This window comes from Spermophilus citellus (genome assembly GCF_964194105.1).
Source record: "Spermophilus citellus genome assembly, chromosome: 2".
Lineage (NCBI taxonomy): Eukaryota > Metazoa > Chordata > Mammalia > Rodentia > Sciuridae > Spermophilus > Spermophilus citellus.
The window spans coordinates 23,232,384-23,256,508 of NC_138183.1; the positions used below are offsets into that span (position 1 = coordinate 23,232,384).

The 24,125-nt window shown below is 37.0% G+C and overlaps 1 protein-coding gene and 1 long non-coding RNA gene across 5 annotated transcripts in view; both read right to left on the reverse strand.

Annotated features, from left to right (window-relative positions):
• The window catches only part of MUSK (muscle associated receptor tyrosine kinase), a 114,851-nt gene extending 96,711 nt beyond the window's left edge, over positions 1-18,140 (reverse strand). For 2 of the 4 annotated variants that reach the window (XM_081279673.1, XM_081279671.1), the window contains exons 1-3: positions 17,893-18,136; positions 3,636-3,762; positions 662-813 (exon numbers count right to left, since the gene is read on the reverse strand). In XM_081279673.1, the coding sequence (XP_081135799.1) occupies positions 662-813; positions 3,636-3,762; positions 17,893-17,971 (358 nt within the window). In that variant the 5' untranslated portion in view covers positions 17,972-18,136. Of the gene's footprint in view, positions 1-661; positions 814-3,635; positions 3,763-17,892 lie in introns of all 4 variants that reach the window. The other 2 variants (XM_081279674.1, XM_081279672.1) reach the window with 2 other exon arrangements.
• LOC308642952 overlaps positions 1-24,125 on the reverse strand; it is a 1,001,730-nt gene that overhangs the window by 649,895 nt on the left and 327,710 nt on the right. The window lies entirely within an intron of this gene.

Below are 24,125 nucleotides of genomic sequence, written 5' to 3' on the forward strand. Positions count from 1 at the left end.
CTTTACTGGATTGGTGAAGGTCAAGGAATTGTGAAGGTGAAGTGGCTAATGGTCCTACTGCAGGGACTGTTAAAATCCTTTAGGATGATGACCTGAGTATAGATAGGGAAGGCTGTTTAGAGTAGATGACACGATGAATAATCAGAGAAGAGAATGGTGATAAGTCCTCCCTAGAGGACAGATTTTGCACAGACTTTTACAAACACAGGAGCTCAAAAGTAGCTAAGAGCCTAGTAGATCAGCATTTGTATTCACTAGCCCTGTAGACAGGAAATGGGGAAAATGCAGCACCCTCTACTTAACCAGAAAGTGATTCAGAAGAAACTCAAGATTGAAATGAGGTAAAAGGGTAGAAATGTCCAAAAGGTGCGAGATAAAAGGGTGTTTGGTTGTAACAGAACTATGCTTCCAACGTGCAGTAAAGGTCCCAGTCAGGGTGTGAGGAAATAAAGATCTGTGTGCCTATGAGAAAGTGGAAGGGGGCAGAGGACTAAGAGGATGGCTTTAGGGTGGTGACTGGTGGCCGGAGTCAGAGAGATAGAATTCACTGGCCTGGAGGCCGGGCTTTTAACCTGAACTTGTCTTACTGCTGAACCTCCAGGCCTGATCCAATTGCACCAAGTCAAGTTTAAAATCAACGGGAGATTCTCTTCCCACTCACTCATCTTCACTTGCAGGGCCCCGCAGCTCTCAGCAGCTCCTCCCACGCCGTTGTTGGCCACGCAGCAGTAAATGCCATCATCGCTGTCCTCCACACTCAGGATGGTGAGGAGCTGCCCGTTCTCCCGGATGCTGTAGCGTGTGTCAAAGAGCCTGCGGGTCACAGAGGGAAATGGCAGATCAAGATCGGTGCATTTTGAGGGGAGGGGGACTTTGATTACCCAATTAAACTAGTGACTTTGTGGAAGTTGAAAAAAGACAAAAAGAAACATGAGTGAATTCTGCATAATAGAATGATGATTGTTGGCAATGCTTTTGAAGGGTGATGGCTGCTGTTAAGACCAAGGGTAAAATTTACTTTACTCAGGATAGTATGTCCTAACAAGAGTCTTTTCCCATAGTTACTGAGAAGAGGCACTAGAAAATGAACACACACACACACACACACACACACACACACACGAAAATGAACACACACACATACACGCACACACGGTGAATGCACTCAGATATTTACAGAAGTAACTAACAATTAATTGAATATTCATTCTTCCATTAAACAAATCTGGAGGGATTAACAAGTGCTGGACACAGTTCTAGTTACTTGGAATACATAAAAAAACCTGACAATTTGGGAAAAAAGCATTATTTATATTATCTATTTAATTGCATGTAAACAAACTGTCATTGAGAAGGAAATTAGGGCAGCAGAAAGAAATTTAAGGGGAACCACCAATATAAAAGTGAGTTGTAGCTGAGTGCAGTATATCGGTAACTCTGGAGGATGAGGTAGAAGGATGGCAAGTTGAGGTCAGCCTTGGTAACTTAGCAAGACTTCCTGTCAATTTTAAAAATACAAAAGGCTGGGGAAGTAACTCTGTGATAGAGTGCCTTGGGTTCAATCCCTAATATATATATCTCTCTCTCACACACACACACACACACACACACACACACTGAGTTATTTTGGTTTTTCTTTTGGTTTTTTCTTTTGCTTGTTAGTTTTTACAAACACAAAGTGTTCTTTATGCCAAATATCCATCATAAGCAGAATGACAATTCCCAACGTCTCATTCACCAGAGGAATTTTGCACATGTTAAGAATAAGAATCTTAACGTGGGATATTCTAGATTATCTACTTGTGCAAGATGCAATGATCAGGGTCCTTAAAAAGTGGAAGAAGGAGGCAGAAGGGTCACAGGAGACATGACAATGGAGACAGAAGTCAGAAATAAATACAGGTTTTGGTACCTGAAAGGACAGTACTTCTGCAGCAAATATCTAAAAATGGAGATGTGGCTTCACAATTGAGGAATGGGCAGAAGTGGAAGAATTACGAGAAGCCTGTTAGAAAAAAAGCCTAGATTTCTTGAAGTGACTGTCAGTAGAAATATGCATGTTAATGAATCTGCTCCTGAGGACTCAGAGGAAGTGAGAGGCATGGAAGAAGAAGTCCAAATCATCTTAGAAGATACCTCAGTGATCATGAATGGACTGTGGGAAATATGGCTGTCAGAGCACTACAGGTGAAGGCTTAGATGGAAATGAGAAACATGTTACTGGAAAACAAAGGAAAGAGGATCCTCGTTATGTAGTGGCAGAGAGCTGAGCTAAATGGAAGACAAAACTTGTAAACAATGATCTCAGATATTTCGCTTGGGAAATTACCGGGGAATGTGTTCAAGCTGTGGCCTGCTTTCTTTTGTCATTTACAGTAAAATTTAGGAGGGAAAAGAAGATTTGAGGAAGAAATGCTAAACAAAAATGAAACCGGGACTTGATGATTTGGGAAATTTTCAACCTATCCAGATTTCAAAAGATATCTAAAAAACTATTTTAAATATTTTAATTTTGACTGTAAGTCTCCTCCATCAAGAACTTCTGGGACAGCCTGCCTGATGGAATACTTAGAAGGCTATAGCACAGGGTGAGTTTCCACATTAGAACATAATAATAGAAGGAAACATTAAATTAAAGATAGAGGTTAATTAAAAGAAAGATTATTGTCCCATCCAAATTCATAAACCCCCATCTATGGAAACAGGTGTGAGCCCTTGCTATGGAATCAAAGTTTATGTTCCTCCCAAATTTATATGTTGAAACCTAATCCTCACTGTGGTAGTATTTGGAGGTGGGGCCTTTGGAAGGTGGAGATAAGTCATGAGAGTACAACTTTCATGAGTGGCATTAATGTCCCTTTAGAAGACACCCAGAAGAGCTCCCTCCCAGCTTCCTGCAGGTGAGGACAAAGGTAAACAATGACCATTTCTGAACTTAAGAAGTGGGCCCTCATGAAATCTGCTGGCTTCTTGAATTGGGACTCAGAACCTTTAGAAATGTAAGAAATAAATTTCTGTTGTTTATAAGCCAAACACTCCCTGATACTTTTGTCCTACTAGCTCAGATGGGTTCAAAAGCATTTGGCCCTAATGCAAGCTATAGAACCTACTAGAAATGTTGGGGTTCACGTTGCTATACATATTTCAATATAACATTTTTTATCAGAAAATTAATATTAATGAGGAAAGGGATTTTTATCTATTTAAGTCTGCTTTACTATACATGGTGAGTCCCTCCAACTGAAAAGAATAGACTTGACACTGCTGGAGTATTAGAACAGGACATGAGGCTTGTCCCCATTAATTCCTCAGCAGGTCATTAAACATGTGCCCCACACAATTTCTGTGAACCTTCTAGATTCTAATCCAGTGGTTTCCCTGACCTCCTTATGTCAGGTAAATCACTGCTTTACTTTAGGAAATTTTCTTAAACCCATTGAACTTCAGATCTTACATTTTTAAAATCAGGCAACTTGTACTGTGCATATTCCAGAATGACCTGTACAGGCAACTTGTACTGTGCATATTCCAGAAGGTGAACTTTAGTACTGCCAAGAACTGCGGTTGCATTTATGTCAAAGATAAACTGCAAGGTAGCGGCAGACATGCTTACCAGAATAAGACAGAATACTTACTTGATGAGAATTTTATTTCTGGTCCAGGAAATCTCAGGCTGAGGATAGGATTCCACTGCACACATGAAAGTAGCCACTTCTTCCACTAAGGCATCCACAGTTTCAAGAGGAGTGGTGATGACAGGAGCTAAAGAGAGGAGAAATCAAAGGAGAACATTCTAGAATGTTGTTTACTACTCCTTCCCTAAGTGGTCAGAAATCATCACATACATAAATGAGAATTATATTTCCCCAGAGCAGAAACTTGCCAAAAGAAAAGATTTTATGTAGAGACCGTTGTTTCTACTCCCAAAATAGTCATTTGAGAATCAAAACAGAAGGCTTTTCAGAAAGGAGGGCTTAGAGTTTATTTTATATATGAATAGAAGCAGATCCAAATTTTGTGGAGCTCCCAAGTAATAAAATTCTGTGACTTCCCCCAAACCAAAAAGCAAGAACAGAAGTGAATCTGAAAAGAATTCAGAGTAGAAAAGAACAGCAATCTTAAAGATAATTTTCCCCAAAATTTTATAAAAAATACATTGTTCCCATTGCTGAATTCATGGAGGGTTTTAGAAGGGGCTATGAAGCTGAAGCTTCATTGGCTTTATAGAGAATACATAACTGCATATGGGTGGAATAGAAAGAGATTCAATAATAAAAGGACCAATAACCCAAATAAAAAAATGTACAAAGGATTTTTTTTTTTTTTTTTTTTTGGTGAGGGTACCAGGGATTGAACTCAGGGGCACTAAACTACTGAGCTACATCCCCAGCCCTATTTTGTATTTTTTAATTTAGAGACAGGGTCTCACTGAATTGCTTAGCACCTCGCTATTGCTGAGACTAGCTTTGAACTCGTAATCCTCCTGCCTCAGCCTCCCAAGCAGCTGGGATTACAGGCATTTGTCCTGCACCAGACTACAAAGGATCTTAATAGATGTTTCTCTAAATTATAGAAATGTGCAATGAGCATGTGAGAAGAGGATGAACCATAAAAGAAATGCAAATCAAAACCACAAGATCCCACTGCACATTCACTAGGAGGGCTAGAATCAGAAAGAAAGGATGTGGAGAGATTGGATCCCTTGTGCAATGTTAATGTTAAAACTGTGAAGCCACTATGGAAAAGAGTATAGTGGTTCCTCAAAAAAAATAGAATTATTATCTGATCCAACAATTCCAATTGTTGGTATATATTCAAAAGATTTGAAAGTTAGTACTCAATAGACATTTGTATACCATGTTCAAATTAACAATAAGCAAGAAATGGAAACAACCTAAGTGTCCACTGACAGATGAATGGGTAAACAGAGGACATATATCCATACAAAAGAAAATTATTTGACAATAAAAAATAAACAATCCACTGGACATGGTGGCACACACCTGTAATTCCAGCTGATTGGGAGGCTGAGGCCAGGGGATTGCAAGTTTGAGGCCAGTCTCAGCAATGTAGTGAGACCCCCTCTCAAAATAAAAAATAAAAAGTGCTGGGGTATAGCTCAGTGTTAGAACACCTCTGAATTCAACCCCTAGTACTTACTGCAAAATAAATAAATGAAAAAAATAAAGCATCATTATATTCTACAACATGGAGGAAGCTTGGAAACAAATTAAGTAAAATAAACCAATTGCAAAAGACCACATATTATTTGATTCTATTTATATAAAATATCTAGAATTGGCAAATCTCTAGAGACAGAAAGCATATTAATGCTTGCCTAGGACTGGGTAGGAAAGGGAGAAGAGAAGCATTAGGAGGTGACAGTAAGGGAGTCAGGATTTCATCTAAAAAGATGTAATGAAGGTGTTCTAAAATTGACTATGGTGGTGAATGCACAACTCCGAATTGTACACCTTCAATGGGTAAAGAATATGGTGTGTGGATTATTGCTCAATAAAGCCATTTTGTTTTTATAAAAAGAAAGATGACAGAAAGAGAGGCCATAGATACAGTGCTTCTCTCTCTCCCCATCCTTCTAAAAACTGTGGGTTACCAGGCTGGGACTGTAGCTTTTGCTTAGCATGGGTGAGGCACTGGGTTTGATCCTTAGCACTGTGTAAAAATCTGAACAAATAAAGGCATGCTGTAAATCTACAACTATAATTTTTTTTTTAAAAATGTGGGTTACCTGTATTTAAAAGAAAACAAAAGGAACAGGAACAACAGCTTAGAAGAACAGGTTGAGGGACTCAGTGGTTGAGCGCTTGCCTTGCATACATGAGGCACTGGGTTCAATCCTTGGCACCACATTAAAAAAAAAAAAAAAAATATATATATATATATATATATATATATATATATATATAAACAGGTTGGTAAAAAGTGCCCCCTCTTTAATGTTTCTGGAAATCCATGAATTCTATCAAAATGAAGGATATGGTATCCTGTCATCTCAAGGGCTCTGATGGTATAGAAAAGAAAGTGCTAGAATCTAGACTTAGGTGAGCCTGGAAATCAACCCCATGGCATACTCTTATTTAAAATAATTATCAGAATCACTGCTGTGGCCACTATTATTATTCATCTTGTATTTATTTACTCTTTTCCATGGAGCTGTCACTCCATTGGATTAGAAGCAAATAAAGGTGGTGAAGCTACACAATGGAATATTATTCAGCCATAAAAAGCATGAAATCTTTTCATTTGGAACAACATGAATGAATGTAGAGTGCACTATCATACTTGTAAGCAGAATCTAAAAAACTTTGATTCCATAGACCTGGAGACAGAGTAGTAGTTACCAGAGAGTGGGTAAAACTGGAGGAAAGGAGAGAGGGAGAAGTCCATCACTGGACACTATGTTATTCGTTGCTAGCAGGAATAAGTGTTGGTGTTCTATGGCACAGCAGAATGAAAATAATTTACAATAATACATTGTGTATCTCAAAGTAGCTAGAAGAGAGAAATTTGAAGGCACTAACCATAAAGACAGGATAAAATTTTAAGGTGATAGATATTCTAATTACCCCTCCAGTATATACATGAATTAAAGTATCACATTGAACCTCATAAATATATACAAATATTATGTACGGGTCAAAATGAATTTAAATTTAAAAATTCTACAAAAAGGAAAAAAATTAAAAAGCTCCGTCTTGTAAGGGCTACCATCTAGGTGATATGTTAAGATAGATACATAAAATGATCAGCTATAATAATTAGTTTTGTCTGCTTTTCCTGAATAACGAGTGACCCTTATGATCCAAAAATAACAACATTTGAACCACAGATTATATCTTGACTTCAGTTAAAATGCAAGGTGGGATCATTTAGAGATGGGATAGTTGGTGACAGTCTTACGCTGTGCCTAGAACAGACTGGTCCATTGTTTGGCCATCGAAGATACATCCACTCTTTGAAAAAACCTTACTTTTCCAGTGAAGTCAAAGCCCAGTTCATCTGCTGTGAGAGAGGAGAAATGGCGGACAGGAGTGTTTTCTTGGGTCATGTCTCCCTTGCTAATGTTATTCTTTAACTTCCAGTTTAAGCATCATATATTTCCAGCTTCCTGACTTGCTAGATAGAAACAGATGCCCTTTTCTTTAACTTTAGGTCATCCTGTGTATTACTCTTATAGTGCTTCCCATAAAGACTCTATTAAAATTCTCTTTTTGTTGTTATCGTTCAAAACCTTGAGCTTTGGGACCGTGTCTTAGACTTCTTTCAGTCCCAGGTTTAGCATAGTTACTGATGTACTGTTTAAATGAACTAATTTGGATTTCCAAGGCCTTTACAAAAGGAAACAAGGAAACTTTTGCAAGAAAATAGTTGAAAAAAGAGATCCGAATTTTTAGGTAAAATGACCTCCTCTGTATAAGCATCAGGGTCACCATTTTCCCAACTTCCCACTAAAATCACTGTTAATATATGCAGAATACAATGTAAAGAAAGAGCGATGAACATTATTTAAGAATAGTTAAGACACATAATGAATAGACTAACAGGCACCAATCAGGGAATGACCCAGAAATAGTATATAGAGGAATGAATAGCTAATCATTTTTAAAACTGAAAAAAAGCAACAAGCCTCAAATATTTAAGTTGAAAATGCCACCAAGTGGCAAGATAGATTTTAATAACAAAAAAAAATTCATCTCAGATAAATTGTATTAAAACTGTAAAAATTAAAAAGAAAAGGAAAATTTAATCCTTCTAGAAATAAAATCAATTAACAGGAATGCCAATTAAGATAACAATCGAGATTATTCAGCAACAATTTATAACCAAAGTCAATAGACGAATATCTTTACAAGGTTGAGGAAAATAACTGCCTGCCAGGAATTGTATAGTCATCTTAAATAACAATCTTAGGAAGTCAAAATTAAGGCCCCTATAAACTGAAGCATATATAAAGTGCTTACTTCTCATAGCTAAAACAGTTACTAGAGCATATAAACTTAGTAGGACCTAGCCTGAACCCCAAAGATAAGTGAGCATTGGAAAAACAACAGAATACTTAGTGATAAAACATAATCATTAATTTTAACATGTTATAGAATATTAAAATGCAAACCATTAATTTCTGTACTTAAAAAGAATGGAATTAAATTCTAGACCAACATTACAAGATGAATGTTCAGAGAAGAAGGTAGGTGGATAGTTAACACATGCTAAGCCATAAGCAATAACATGACAGAAATACTAATAACTACAAGTGGGGAGAGAAATACAGGGTTAAATGCAAATATTAAAACCTTATTAACAGTTACCACTAAAAGAATAGATTAAAAATTCAAGCTTCCAAAGCAGCAGGAGAAACAGAAAGACTAGAAAGCCTATTATCAGTAAAAACAAACAAACAAAAAATGAATAGATGAACAAAGACAGGAAGAGAAGCAAGAATAAATAAGTTAATAAAAGGCATGTTTAATGGAAGACATAACATAATGTGGAAGCGACAAGCTCAAGTATGTCAGCAATCCCAGTAAATTTCAGGGGTATAAACTGACCTATGAGACAAACAGACACTAAAGCAGAAAAGACACATCTAAACAAAGTAAAATAGAAGTATTGAAAATAAGGGGAGGAAAATAATACAAAGCAAATATTACCCCAAACACAGTGCTAGGAGCCACACGCAAATATACGATGTATGGCACCTTTGGTTGTAAAGTGACGCCAGCTAGCCACTGAGATGATTATGTTAAGATTTACATTCATATGGAAATTGGACTCCCGCTGTTCACCTTGGCCTGCTACCGGACTCATGTTACGGGACTCATGGAGAGTTCCCATTGGTTGGGGAAGGATAGTAGGAGGGAATTCCGGGGGAGGTCCGGGGGACCCCCGGTTCCGGGGAACAGCGCAGTTCCGGTGGAGGCCCGCGTGGGAGGACCGGGTTTGGCTTGCCAGCGCCTACAGAGTATTGGCAGCTTTTTCAAAATAAAGTTTTGTTCCTGCTTGAGTGGCTCGTGATTCTGTGCCCAGCCAAGACTGCGACAACACAGTGATATAGCAATTTCAATCAGAAAAAAAGGTGATAAGCTTTTATGGGGAAAGGAGAAATATTGCCTTATGCTAAAAAATAATCCATCAAGAAGATACAAAACTCAGGGAACTTCATTTCTTAGGAGTATAGACTCAAAATAAAAGTAAAGTAAAAATCACAAGAATATATGGAAAAACTTCCTAGCGTTATATAAGTGTTCAATATATCTCTTTCAGAAACTAATAAATCAAACAAAAATAATTATAAGAGTAAAGAAGATAAAAACACTAAAATTAGCAGCTCTGATAAAATATGCATGTATAATATTATGCTCGAATGAAAAAAATATTTTTAAACATTCAAAAGTATTGAAAACCTATGAAGCTACAAAGGAAAGTTTAACCTAGTTCCCCAAATCAATTTCATACAGTCTTTATTTTCTAACCAAATGCAGACCTGTAAGATATTTACAATAAGAAGTTAATAAAATGCAGAAATTCCCATTCTGCTTATAAATCAAAGTTGATCAACTAGATATGATCAGAGATGACACTTCTTAATTCTTTTCAAATTTGTATGAAAACTATAAATGTAATAACTTTCAACAACATAGATTATATAGATCACATCTTCAGAACACAATTCTATGAAACCAAACCCTAATGAATAATTTGTTTAAAATGAACTAAAACCAATTAAGAACTTTTAAACCAAAATTGTTCTAAGTATTTCTAACATCATAAAGGAAATCAAGTTGGGTGCAGTGGTGCATGCCTGTATTCTCAGTGACTCGGGAGACTGAGGCAGGAGGATTGAGAGTTCAAAGCCAGTCTTAGCAACTTAGTGAGGCACTAAGCAACGCAGTGAGACCCTATCTCAAAATAAAAAAATGAAAAGGGCTGGGGATAAGGCTCAGTAGTTAAGTACCCCTGGGTTCAATCTCTGGAGAAAGGAAGGAAGGAAGGAAGGAAGGAAGGAAGGAAGGAAGGAAGGAAGGAAGGAGCGAGCAAAGAAATCAAAATTGTAATTAAAAGCCTTATATAATAAAAAAAAACTACACATCAGAATGTAGTAGAAATGCTGCTGTCAAATCATCACCAAGAGCTCAAGAGAAATTACATTATCAAAGAACAAATCTGTAAAAACCATGAGGCCCCTCAACAAAGGTTTTCATGGAAGTTCTTTTTAAATTTTGAAGAAAAAAATTAAGTCTCAAGTTCCATAAAAGCTGCAGGAAATGCAAAATATAGAAAGTTTCCCATGTCAACTTTTGGAATAACACATATTGATGTAAGTTAAACAAGATGTAAAATGCTAACTAAATTTTAAACACACACACACACACACACACACACACACACAAATCAAGTCCAATGGCATATTTTAAAACAACCACTAGATAGTTGATCACAAGAAAAAAAAAAATGTAAGGAAAAACTTATTAGAAAAGTTCTTTAATAGAATTGATTATACCAATAGTTTAAAGAATATCTATAGATATCAAAACAGTAATAACAGTTCATTATCCATTACCTACTGGGGAAAACAAAACTTGTAGTTAAGCAAGATTATGACAGTATTTCTTTAACATTGTAAGGAGTTTTTCCAAATCCTCTCAACTCAGTATAACTAAGAATAAGCAGAGTCAGCAGAGCATACATTTCCTGAAGCAAGGAGAATCAGATGCTGAAAGTTAAATTAAATAAGGCCTGTTAGAAGGTGTGTTAGAAGGGTGCCTATTGAGTTTACTAGCAAGGAGGTCAGATTGACTTTGGCACATGCAGATTCAATGGGTTTTGGACAGCACAAGCTCAGTTACAGTTGGTGAGGGGCCAATGGGTGGTGGGGCCATGGAGACTGTGGGGAGGGGACACAAGTTTGTGAGAGGGAAGGGAAAGGCTGAATGGCACTAGAAGGTGAGTAAAGCGACAAAGTAAGTTTCAGTGCTGACTGGAATCTTGGAGAAAAAGAGGAGATAACTGAGGGAAACAGGTTCCTGAAGATGCAGACAAGGTTGGGATTCAGGGCGAAAGAGGGATTAAGTTGAGTTGGAGAAGAGAGTCCTCTTGGGGCACATTAATGGGGAATCAGCAAGGGACGGATGCAGAGGTAGGCTTTTCCTTTTGCTAGCAGGAAGCTGACGAGAGTTTGTGGTCTCTCAATTTGTGACTTTTATAGTACACATAGATGTACACGATAAACACAAATATAAATGTGCACATATATATGTTCACGGACATTTGCAACATAAATGCATATATAACAGACAATGGATAATTAATTACATATATGGAAAAAAAGAGGAAATGGAAGAGTGAATGAATAACAAAATTCTGAGGGTATTCCTAGTTATAAGCATTATGTATAATTTCATATTTTTTGTTTTGCTATACTTTATAGGATTTTTTAAAAATGAAGACTTACAGAGCTGCAATTGTGGCTCAGTGGTAGAGTGCTTGCCTAGCATGTGCAAGGCACTGGGTTCGATTCTTAGCACCACATAAAAATGAATAAATAAAATAAAGGTATAAAAAAGTTGTATTTGTTTTAAAAAAAATGGCTTACCTTGTGTATAAAAGTGCTAAAGGAGTGCTAATGTGAACTGGTATTTAGAAGAGGTAGGGATGATTCTATTTTCTTTATTTAAAAGAAAATAAATACTTATTGTAACCTTTGTAGTAGAAAAAAAATGTAGTTATAGCAAATAAGTCATAATATCACCAAAATGTTGATTTTTCTAAATGCAATGGAAACAAACTTGCAATTGATAAAGTTTGAGAAAGTCAATCTCTTAAGAAAAAAAATGTATACTTTTCCTAAATAACTAATGAATAAAATAACCAATCAATAGTATAGTCAGTCACACAGATTTTGAGGGACACACACACACACACACACACACACACACATATATATATGTCTATATATATTTATATATACATATACACACACACGCACACACATGCATATACATATAAAGCTTTTAGGGTATAGATAATGATGGATCCAAAGTCCAACTGATGATGTTGGGTGCTTTCACTGTTTAAAATGACCATTGGGCAACCAGATATCGAGAAGAAATCGACCACAGGGCTAGAATCCAGATCCCAGCTCTATCATTTCCCAGTTCTACCTAGTTAATTACCACACTTCACCTTGGTGTCTTTAGCTGTAGATGGAGGTGATAATAAAGCCCACACAGACTTGTCACAGGACTAAATAAGCAAATATATGAGAAGCATTTAACACTGTGCTTGGTCTGCATGGAACACTGTATCAGTGTATTTTATTTTGTAATTTAGCAACAGAAACCCAGACTATTTAATAATTATTCCCAGTATGGTCTACAGGAGCTGGCTTGTACTGGCATTCAAGAGTCAGTTGGTAATTTTTCAGGAATTTTATAATTGTTAAATATAGCCATTAATAAAAACTAAATTTTATTAATTTATACTTAAATGTTATATTAAAATTAATAATACTCAAAAGCCATCACTTCCTGTTTAACTAAATTTTACTATTATCCATGTTCTTCAGGGTGTTGTCATGTCATGTATCTGTATGGTAGACGTAGTGTCTAAAGGATGGCACCATGCATGCCTTTTCCAACTCGATCTTCAGTATTTATTTATTGGTTGCTTGAAATTGGTCATGGCTTAGAGTATCTACGCTACAGAAATCAAGGGCAAAAATTCCAGGCCTTTTTTCTTAAGGAGGGGGATATTAAATCTATCCCAGTACATGGCTATTTAACAGGATATTATGTAGTCAGTACAAGTAATGGTTTGAAGAGTACTAATAATATAGACTATGTTTATGTTTTAGTGCTAGGTAAACATGGCAGGCAGCAGAATTGTATATACAATATTATTACCATACTGTTTTAAAAAATACACAGAAAAATTTATATTAACAGTTCCAGAGGTATACATGACTTTTTCTTTTTTACATTTTCAAAATAAATCTTAAATGCTACATATTATTTTTATACAAAGCACTTTATTCATTAGTTTCCTCCTCTCAATAAGCAGACATAGAAGTGGCAGAGGTAATCATTTTATTATTAATATTATCTTTCACATAAGATGACAAACTCTGTTGAGATCAGTTAAGAAATGTCTTAGAAAGTCTTGAAAATCTTGGATATGGAGAAATACATGAGCCACTACTGAGAACTTCATTATATTAACACATTCAGGGATATGATGATCTTACATGAGTTTTGACTAGTAATATAAGTGTCTGAATAGATTAAGAACCTACTGTGTACCTTGCATTATATTTTTCATTCATTATCTCTTTTGTTTATCACAACAAACATAAAGGTAAGCACTATTAATATTCCCATTTGCAGATGAGGCAGGGGAGCTACAAATAGTTAAACAATGTGTCTAAACATCACAAAAGTAGGAAGTAATAGATCTGAATTTCCAATTTAAGGTTGATAGATAGTTCCTATCTCTTATAAGATACATTGTGTCTTCAGTCCTGGTTACACAAAAGGGGAAAAAAGGAAGATTGACATCAGCATCAGTTTCTATAGGTGGAATATAATTAATTGGTTAAGTCCACTTTACCTATATTCCAAAATGATCCAAATGTGTTTTCAAATTCTTACTGATACCATCACATCCTTGTATTTAGTGATATTTGTTGATTCAGCGATTGTCTCTTGTTTACTTTCATTTTACTACCCAATTTTCATCTCAGCCAGAGCCTGTTTAAACTGGGGCACTATTTCTTCTCACACCCCAAGGACTATAGGAACAACAAATACATGAAAACAAACCCAACACTTTTCTGAACCCAAAGAGAACTTAACTTGAATACTAGCTTCTAGACAAGTTAGATGCTATATTTCTTTCCTTTGCACTTCATGGGCTCTAATACGTGACCATAGACATACCAACTTCTGATTGAAAAGTTGCTGATTGACATGACCAAATGACTGGGTACACAAAGAAGCTTGGTGCACTTTTCCCTTTCTGTTTTAGTAAAATCAGAGCCAAGACTTAGAAAATATTCATGCTTCACCAACATCATGAATGCAGTATTTTTCTTCATTATGAGAAAACACTTTGGTATTGGACAATTTTCAAATTCTCCAAAGAGGATACTCAGCATTGATCATCATTTGGTATGTCCTAGGAACTGACATACTAAACTGAAGATGTAATAAAGTAAAAGCTATTTTTTTGGTTATGGTTTGTTGTAACTTATAAGGTTCACTGATAATAATGCTCAATAACCACTTGTTAATCCTGTGTCATTAATTCCTTGCAACACAGCACCTCTTGGTCCTTGCCTTCAAGGGTGGCATTGGCACAGGCAGTTCTGTTGAGCCTGTTAGAATATCTGAAATTGCCTCTCTCGGGGGGCATACCTTTGGGTTAAGCCATAGACTCATAAGGAGCCATGTGAATCATGCCTGGATATTATCCAGAGGTGATTGTTACATCAATCATTGCCAATCCTTAGCACAATACTGGATTGTGTTAGGCACGTCTTCATTTTATGAAGAAATGGAGGCTTACAGAGACTGTGCTTTCCCTACAGGCAGAAAGATGTTGGGGACCTGGGAAGGGGAAACTCAATCTCAACATTCTCTTCTAAGCTTTAAGTGTCCTTGTTTCACTCTATTCGTTATCCAACCTCTACCCCATGGTATTTTTTCATATAGCCCAAACTCTTTACCCTATACTTCTTTAGCTGCACTGACCCTGGAAAGCACCAGTCATGAATTAATCCACCATCTGTCCTTGCTGCCCCTATGTTCAGATTGCACTGCTGCATAAAGCAAAACAACTGTTCAGGTCAGGGCCACCAGAGAGCTGCTCCCTCAGCCCCAGCTGGGTCCTCTGCATGACCTATCTAATCCTTCTGTCATCTTCCTGAATAGACTACTCAGGTCCCCCTCACCGGACCCCTCACTGTCAGGCTACCCCAGTGACCTCAAGTCCTACTTCACCTTGGGCAAAAAGGTAGAAATTAAGGAAATATTAATATTTTGCTTTTTCTTTCTCTTCTTTAAGGTCAATAATATTAGAAACAACTGTGTTTCCCTAAACATGCAATGAGTAACTCTTGCCATGCAGGTCAATATAGAGCATTCATCCGGGACTTGATGTCCTGGATTTCAATGACAGCTGTGTCCATACTGACTTAGTCATATGTCGAATCTGTGAATTCTATCCCTGTATACATATAATTTAAAAGAGAAGGTTATTCAATCATACTTAAAGATAAATCACTGGGACTCAAAAATTTCTGGGTATGGTAGTAAAGGAGGTCATTTTAAAAGTTGGGTTTTGATAGGCGGTTTTTGTGCACATTAAACAAATCCAGAGTTGTTTACATGAATTCCTGTACTCCCTCAGAATTTAATATCCTGCCATATGCTTAATACCCCACAATAAAGCATTAAGTGTCATTGACGTATGTGGTTGAGGCACGTATTCAACAGAATGTTGTCTACTTTCATATATGGCAGTTTGTAAAATTCTCCTACTTGAGGTTTTGAAATTAAGCTCATCATTGAATGTCTCTCTAGTTGAAATGATGGAGAAAGACAATGTCCTTCCCCTTGTGTTTAAACATTAGAAATCTCAAATTAAACTAAAATAATAAACTATTGTTTGTATGTGTTGTGTATTGAGTTTGTTGAGAAAATTATGTGCAGAGTTAGAAAAGAATCCTCCAATACTCTTCTACTATTAAATTTGTCCATTTATTTCATAAAACATAATTATAAAGATTCCTTTCAATTATGGTAAATGGTGTGGAAAAAAAATATGCCACCTAAATAACTTTCTTATATTACCCTTTGCCAAGAATAGAGAAAACAACTATGAGATTATTTTGGTGGAATATTTTCATAACTTAATAGTATTAAGATATAGCATATTAATTTGGTTCTTTTCTATCAATATATTCCATGCACTTCAAAATTTAAAATTTTAAAGGCTGTGTTCTAGATATTACTTAGTCTCAGAGCTGGTGTATATATTAAATGAGTATTTGATCTCCTAGACATAATACTTGGAGCTAAAGTTGATGTTAAACCCATAATAATTTAGATTTTTGCAATAAACGAACTAAGAACAAAATATTGTTTTTATTTTAAAATTTTGAAACCTAACTATAGCAATATATAAAGTGTAAGAAACAAATTTGGAATTGTAAATATGATTACTTTATTTCAAAGCCAGGAGTTTGGACGGTGTTACCTCTATGCTGCAGTACTTTGAAGTTTTCGAAAGAGAAATAGTGTGTATTTGAATTAAGGCTTTATCTGAGAAGTTTAGAAACTGAAAATCCTTTCTTTCTGGAATACATATTAGAAATTATTCATACAGGGATGTTTGGGATTTTTTTTGTTTTATGTACCAAATCCTGATTTGGATCATCAAAATCAATTGTCCTGCTCTTTATAAGACTAGATTTTAGTAAGTTTCAATAGTTACTCATGGCACTTTTATGTAACTGCATGGTGTAGAGTCGCACAGATAAGATTTATGGCAATCCATAAGTCCAAACATTTACATGCTACCTTTCCGGACATCCGTTGTACGATCAGGAAGCATTAAAATAATCTGAAGAAGATGCTGTCTTTCTGGCTATTATTAGAGACTTGAAAAGATCTAGATTCACTTTTATCTGAAGCTGCCTTAAAATATTCATGGGAAAGTAAGCATTTTAATACATTTGAATATACCATTCTGATCCAGTAAAATGGAAAAAGATAAGCAACAAAACAAAGTAAACATATATAATCAGACCTAGAACAAAGCTATGTCTTATTTTCATGTGGACCTTGACCATGGGGCTCCAAAATTTTTTGGTGAACCACAAAATATAAAGATGTTTCCCATCTTAATGCAGATACTACCTTTATTTATCTACACAATGCAAACTTCTTCAGCTGAAACACAGAACTTTTTTCACTCATTGTCAAACATTTTGTTTGAAAACAGTTTAATATCAATTTACTTTCTCCTCTCTCTCTCTCTCTCTCTCTCTCTCTCTTTTCCATCTTTCAATGCAACCCTTAAACACTTGGCAAATCACGAATTTTCCAGTATCCCTGATTTGAAATACGCTAGTGTCAGTTTCATAATACACTGGCCAGAAACCATATCGCTGTGTACATTCTTGCTACTGAAACAGGTGTTTGTCAGTTTCTTAAGTTGCTTTCCTTTCCCCTGAGGTGGTGTTATTTCCGGTACATTCCAAAGGCTCTGAAAAAAACTTTTGTGGGCTCTTGCCAAGCCAAATCATGACTCTGGCCTCAAAGGTATCAAAAACCCATTGTCCTCAGACTGTCATTACATTGTCACTTTGTGTGCCTCTTATTTCTGACTTTTAGCAACTAAACTATTTATTAAGAATTTAGTAAACTTAAACTGAAAATGCAAATGAATTTAGTTCAAAGCAAAACACTTTGGGTGTCCAGAATTTGGGTGGATTATATTCCTGGCAAACCTGGTGTGAAAGGTTTTTGTCATCCGTTTAGACCACCCTGAAGTTTAGCAAACATATAAACAAAACAAACGCTGATAGTTTCCAGTCTATCTGCAAATAATTCCCATAGGAGGGAACCTCTGCACCAACTGCTTGGCTAAACTTTTTATTGCAGAACTTAGGAGGGGGATATCGGTGGAGAGGAGACCGTCCACCAATTGCTTATGTATCTAGTTTCCTTTTTCTCTATACATTTCATCCTGACGTCACCAAGTAAAAGTCAAGCCCATCATACTATGAATCAGTGATCACTGAACGCACACACACACACACACTTTAGAACTGTGACAAAGCAACAAGAGGACAAGATTGCTCAAACCAACCTTTTGGAAGTTTCTCAGTCCCGCTGAAGGCAACCAGGGTGAGAATATGTACCAGTGGAATGTTGACGAGCTCTCTCATGGTTAATCCAGGCTCAAGCAGGAGAAATTTCCTTCTGGACAACGCAAGGAAAATACCCCACAGTTTACATTTTAAAGCATAGTTTGTTACACTAGGGTTGTCCGCTAATGACTGTTGGTGTCAGCAGCTCCACGGGCTCTAAGTAGAATCAGGAATTCTCAGTCTTGGCTGTAATGATGGACACGGCCAGCTGGTGAGTATCCACTTAGGCCAGAAATGCAAGTGGAGGGCTGGAGGAACAAGGGAAAGAAAATCCTTTCAGAATCCCTTTTAAGACAGTGGCAGAAGGACAATACCAGATGCCTATTGCAACCATCCCTGTATTCCCTGAGGTACAGACTTTCTGATCTTCTGATTTCAGCCCACCATCTCTCCTGCAAACTATGACAGGGGGTCTATTTAATTCTGACCACTCTCCATCTCACTCCACCCTCCACATCCAATTCATTCAGATTTTGCTAATTAAATAGTCCTTGGATTCTTCCCCTCTTTTTCTTCACATAGTATCATGCTATTCCAATCTCTTTCCCATACATTCATCTTCTCTGATTGACAGTCATAGCATCCTGTATCTTCTCCCTGTGTCTTATCTTCTCATCTCTTTTCAGACAGCCCTTCCTGCTCAAAAACCTTTGGTGACCTGACATCATATAAAAACATATGTAGGGGTTGAGGTCATGGCTCAGTGGTGGAGCACTTGCCTTACATGTGTGAGGCACTGGGTCCGATTCTCAGCACATATAAGTAAATAAAGGTCCATCAACAATGAAAAATATATATATTTTAAAAATGTAAATCTCTTTTTTGTTGTTTCTAAAATTTTTGAGTTAAAATTTTTATTTTTTGGCATTTTTTAATTGATTTTATTTTTAAAATACATGACAGCAGAATGTATTACAATTCTTATTACACATATAGAGCACAATTTTTCATATATTTATTTGTATATAAAGTATGTACACACTAATTCATGTCTTCATATATGTACTTTGGATAGTGATGTATATCACATTCCACCATCAATGCTAACCCCCCTCCCACCTCTCAGGTCAGTCACCTTATATCAGAGAAAACATTTGGCATTTGTTTTTTGGGGATTGGCTAACTTCACTTAGCATTATCTTCTCTAACTCCATCCATTTACCTGCAAATGACATGATTTTATTCTCTTTTATTGGTGAGTAATATTCCATTGTATATATATGCCACATTTTAAAAAATCCATATTAAGAACTATGTAATGTTTTGAACAACCAACAATAAAATAATTTAAAAAAAATCCATTCATCTACTGAGGGGCATCTAAGTTGGTTCCACAGTTTAGCTATTGTGAATTGTGCTGCAATAAACATCGATGTGGCTGTGTCCCTGTAGTATGCTGTTTTTAAGTCCTTTGAGTATAGACCAAGGAGAGGGGTAGCTGAGTCAAATGGTGGTTCCATTCCAAGTTTTCCAAGGAATCTCCATACTGCTTTCCAGATCGGCTGCACCAATTTGCAGTCCCAACAGCAATGTATGACTGTGCCTTTTTCCCCACATCCTCACCAACATTTATTGTTGTTAGTCTTCCGAACAGCTGCCATTTTTACTGGAGTGAGATGATATCTTAGAGTAGTTTTGATTTGCATTTCTCTAATTGTGAGAGATGATGAGGAGATTTACCTGAATCTGTGTGCCTTGTTAGCCTTATCCTTTATAATCTGTGCTTATTATAATAGTCAACAGCCTGCTGATGGTGCTGTTCCCAAGCTACCCTAACAACTGGAAGACAGTGATCTTCTCATACTTGTGATAGACTGCACAAGACCACAGCTACCTCCTGCTCTCCCAACTATGAGAACTGTATTCATTGGATCTTCTGGTAGGACATGATCTGGGAAGAAGGTGATGAACCAGTGTTAATGAATGCATGCAAATACAGTGACCATAGACATGCTGCAGTTTTCTTCCTCCACTTTAAAAAATGATCAATTTTTTATGATAAAATTAATTCATGCACAGGATATTAAAAGAAAAACAGTAAACAACATAAGAAAATAATGAAATATTCATCTCACACTGCCCCAGGCTCTCAGTTCCCCTTCCCTGTGCCAGTAATTGCTTATTTTTGTTATTACGTTATTTGATCTTCCAGATGTAATATATTCTTATACAAGTGTTGTTGTGAATAAATAACTTGTTTTTACTCAAATTACCACACTGCTATCCAATCTACATTTTCTACCCAGAGATAATCAGAGTTTCCAATCCGTCAGGTATACTTCCAGATATTTTCATCAGCATGTATGCACATATATTGGTACATAAAGAAATATATAGTGTTGTTCTGGAGCAAGACTTTTATAAATGGTATCTTGCATTTGTAGAAAAGTAGATGCTAAGGTAAAATTAGATATGCTAGATATGTTCAGGGTAAGCACTTTTGAAGAATAAAGGGGAAGGGAGTTTATGTAGGAAGTAAGAACATTCAGATTGCAAAACTGGTGTGACCCCTTGAAATAAAAAGGAAAAGAAAAGAATCAGACAGAGCAAGAAGAGACTTCATCTTCAGTACAGCTCTGAGAAAGTCTCCTCCATGCCTTTGAGGAGTCACCAAGCACAGATTACCTGTCGGGGGAGTTCTTAACTGAGCAGAAATGGTGGGGTTCTAATGGCTGGGAGAAGCCAGGGAGAGTGTAGTTTTAGTGTGAACACTGCCAGCTCATTACACACAATAAGTTCTCATGAAGTCACACCCAAAGGCACACTTCCAAGGATGCCATAACATACTACTGTGAATTTCCTTTTCTACAGAACAATGTGTCTTAGAGATTATGTTAGTCAGTTTTCATTAATCAAATGAAATACCTGAAGCAGGTTACTTTATAAAGAGAAGAGTTTTATTCAGCTCATAGTTTTGGAGGATCAAGGTATGGCATTGGATCGGTTCTTGCTGATAGATCCCCAAGGTGGCACATGGCATCACATGACAAGAAACAGGGAGCAAGCATGCTCATTTCTATCTGTGGTCTTTTCTCCTAAAGCCACCACAATCCAATCATGGGGCCTCCACCCTAATGATCTTATTTAATCCTAGTAATTTTCTAAATTACTCATCTCAAAATACCACAATCAGATAAGGTTTTCACCCTCTTAATACTATTAACATATGACTTTGGGGATTAAGTGCCTACATGAGTTACAGTGAACAAGCCTTATTCAAGCCCTAGCAAAGACTTTGCCATATGCTCTATTATTTCTATTGTATACATAGCCTTCCAAGTCATGAATGGATGATGGTATATTTAATTATGTCCTATTGATGAACATTTTGGAGGCCTTCAATGAATAGAAATCACTTTCAATTCTCTGCTATTACAAACAATGGTACATACATATTCCTATAAACATTTATATTTGTTTTTGTTAAAAATTTCTGAGAGAGAGACACTGCTAAGGAACTATGGGATTAAAGGGCTGGCAACTTTTAAGTTATGAATGATACAGCGAAATTGCACTATACTTGTAATGGCAATGCATAAGAGAACAGATTTCACTCTCATCAACACTTCTTATCTTTGAATTTTTCCATTGAAGTGGAATAAGATGGCATTCCATTGTTGTGATTCACACCTTTCACGGAATACTGTTGGTAATGGAATTTTTCACATATTTGTTACCCTTTCCAGAAAACTTGGAGAATCAAAAGGATGTCTCGGAATTCTATTTTTTTTTTAATTTAAATACCTATTATTTCAGTCAGCTTTTGCGTTGCTATGACCAAAATACCTGACAAGAACAACCCAGAGGAGGAAGTTTCCCTGGGGCTCATGGTTTTGGAGTTCATGGTCTGAGGTTAGGCAGCACATCATGGGAGAAGGGCTCAGTGGAAAAAAGCTGATCGGCCCGGTGACAGTCAGGAAGCAGAGGGAAAGGGAAGGGGAATGGGGTTGCAGGAAAGATGGATCCTTCTAGGGCATACCCCAGTGACCTGCCTCCTCCAGCCACGCCCCACCTGCCTTGAGTCACCTCCCAGTCAGTCCATTCAAATAGGATGAACTGATTAGGTCAAAGCTATCATAATCTATTCACTTCACCTTTGAATATTCCTGCATTAGCAGGAGATTCTACCGTGACCCCCATATATCACAACCAAGTGGCATTTACTCCATGTGGGAAAAGCATCATATGTGGATTATAAACCCATAACATTAACAGACTAAAGAAGAAGAATCAAATAATAGCATAAATAGATTTATAAAAAGTATTTCATAAACTACAACACCCTTCTTAATAAGAAGAGAAGGGGAGGAAGACTGTCCAAAAAATATTAGGGTAGAGATTAGAAGTATATCCATGATTTAGGTGGCCTATACCTAAAAGGGTGCAAAGGGACTTTTAAATGAAAATGTTTGTCCATTGAATGAATGCATACTTACCTTATGCTGAGTATTTAATAACAAATAGGATAAGGCAATGGATCTTAATGTCTGGTGAGGGAGTAAATATTAGACACTTTCACAAATAAGTAACTACTTTGTACTCTGGAGAAGTATACTGTAGTGAGAACTTATGTGAACAATGAACCTGACCTTCTTTAAAGCCTGAGAATGCTTCTCTGAGGAGGTGCCTCTGTGGCTGAGTCCTACAGGGTAAATAAGAGTCCGAAAAATGAGGAAAGGGATGGGTGTGGGCCACAACATGTAGTGGGAGAAAGATGTAGAAATGCCGGGGATGTGAAAGAACATGATGATGTGATGGAAATAAAATCATGTCAGAGGGTTCGAAGATTAGAGCACAAGAGTTCAACTACAGAGGCAGGAGGAAACACCATTTGGTGTCTTCAGTGTCTCAATGAGAGCTTCATTTTAAGAGCACTGATATACCATGGGAGTGCAGATTGCAAATGAAGCAATAAAAGTGAATAATATAACCTAAGGGGAGAAGATTGAAGGAGATGAAAGCTGGATTCCCAACTTAGAGTGAAAATGGAGCATTTAATTACACGTTAGCAGGAACTTCCAAAAGGAAAGTTGTCCTGCTGAGATGGGTCAACTTCTACCCTATATGTCTTAGGCTGCTATGAGGGTCCCAGAAGGAAAGAGATGGCCCACTTAACTAGAATGAGGAGATATACAAAGATATACAAAGGTACGTGTTTTGAGAAACCATACAATTGGCATAGAACCTGTGAGCCGCTAACAGACGATCCTCGCCCTCTCTAGACCTTTGAGTTGAGAAAAGGCAGGGAAAAAAAAAAAGGTTATTGGAACCTAGAGGCAGTGGTGACTGTGTACAGAGAGCTTTCTAATATGAGATAATGCCTTTGGTTGAGGAGTTCAGCTCACTGGGATCTTTGATTTCCTGAAGATTTTTTACCATTCGTCAGACTTAGCAGAAAACTAGAGGACAAGTAAGGTCATTGATAGAGGTCAGTTTCCCAAGGCACAAGGCAGGTGAAGAAACCGGTGGTGGATCTGGAGAACAAATGAAAGGTCACCCCAGCTCGCATCTTTAAGGAGCCTGAGCCTTTCTTGGAGCACAGATGACACATTAAGTAAGAGAGAGGCATGACGGCATTCTAATTTGTTGCCCCATTATTTTCTGAATTATCCAATCAGCGCGTCACATCTTTGCTCAGCTCTCTAATTTCTCTCAGACTGACTACACTTCTCCTCCATCACATCACTCCCTTGCCCCTTTAAAGCACATCTTCAATACACCAATGTGTTACAATGGCTTATCCAGACTACGAAACAACCCCTAATTCAGTGCTTCTTTCTGATTTAAGGTATCAGTTTGAAAACTGACCAAGAATCAAGGTAACTGTATGAAAACTGTGTGGAAAATTCTATGATGACTATAGTTCAAAGACCAAAGGTTGTCACATGTGCCTTAATAGCACTTAAGTACTGATTTGGATGTGAGGTGTCCCTGCCAAAAGCTTGTGCATTATGTGACGTGGAGATGTTCAAAGGTGAAATGATTGTATTATGAGAGCTGTAACCTCATTAGTGGATCAGTTCACTTGATGGATTAAAAATTTGAATGGACTGCTGGGTGGGTGGGGACTTTAGGCAGGTGGGGTGTGGCTGGAAGAAGAAAGTCACTGGGGGTCTGGCCTTGGAGATTATGCCTTGTCCCTGGCATATCTCTCTCTCTCTCTCTCTCTCTC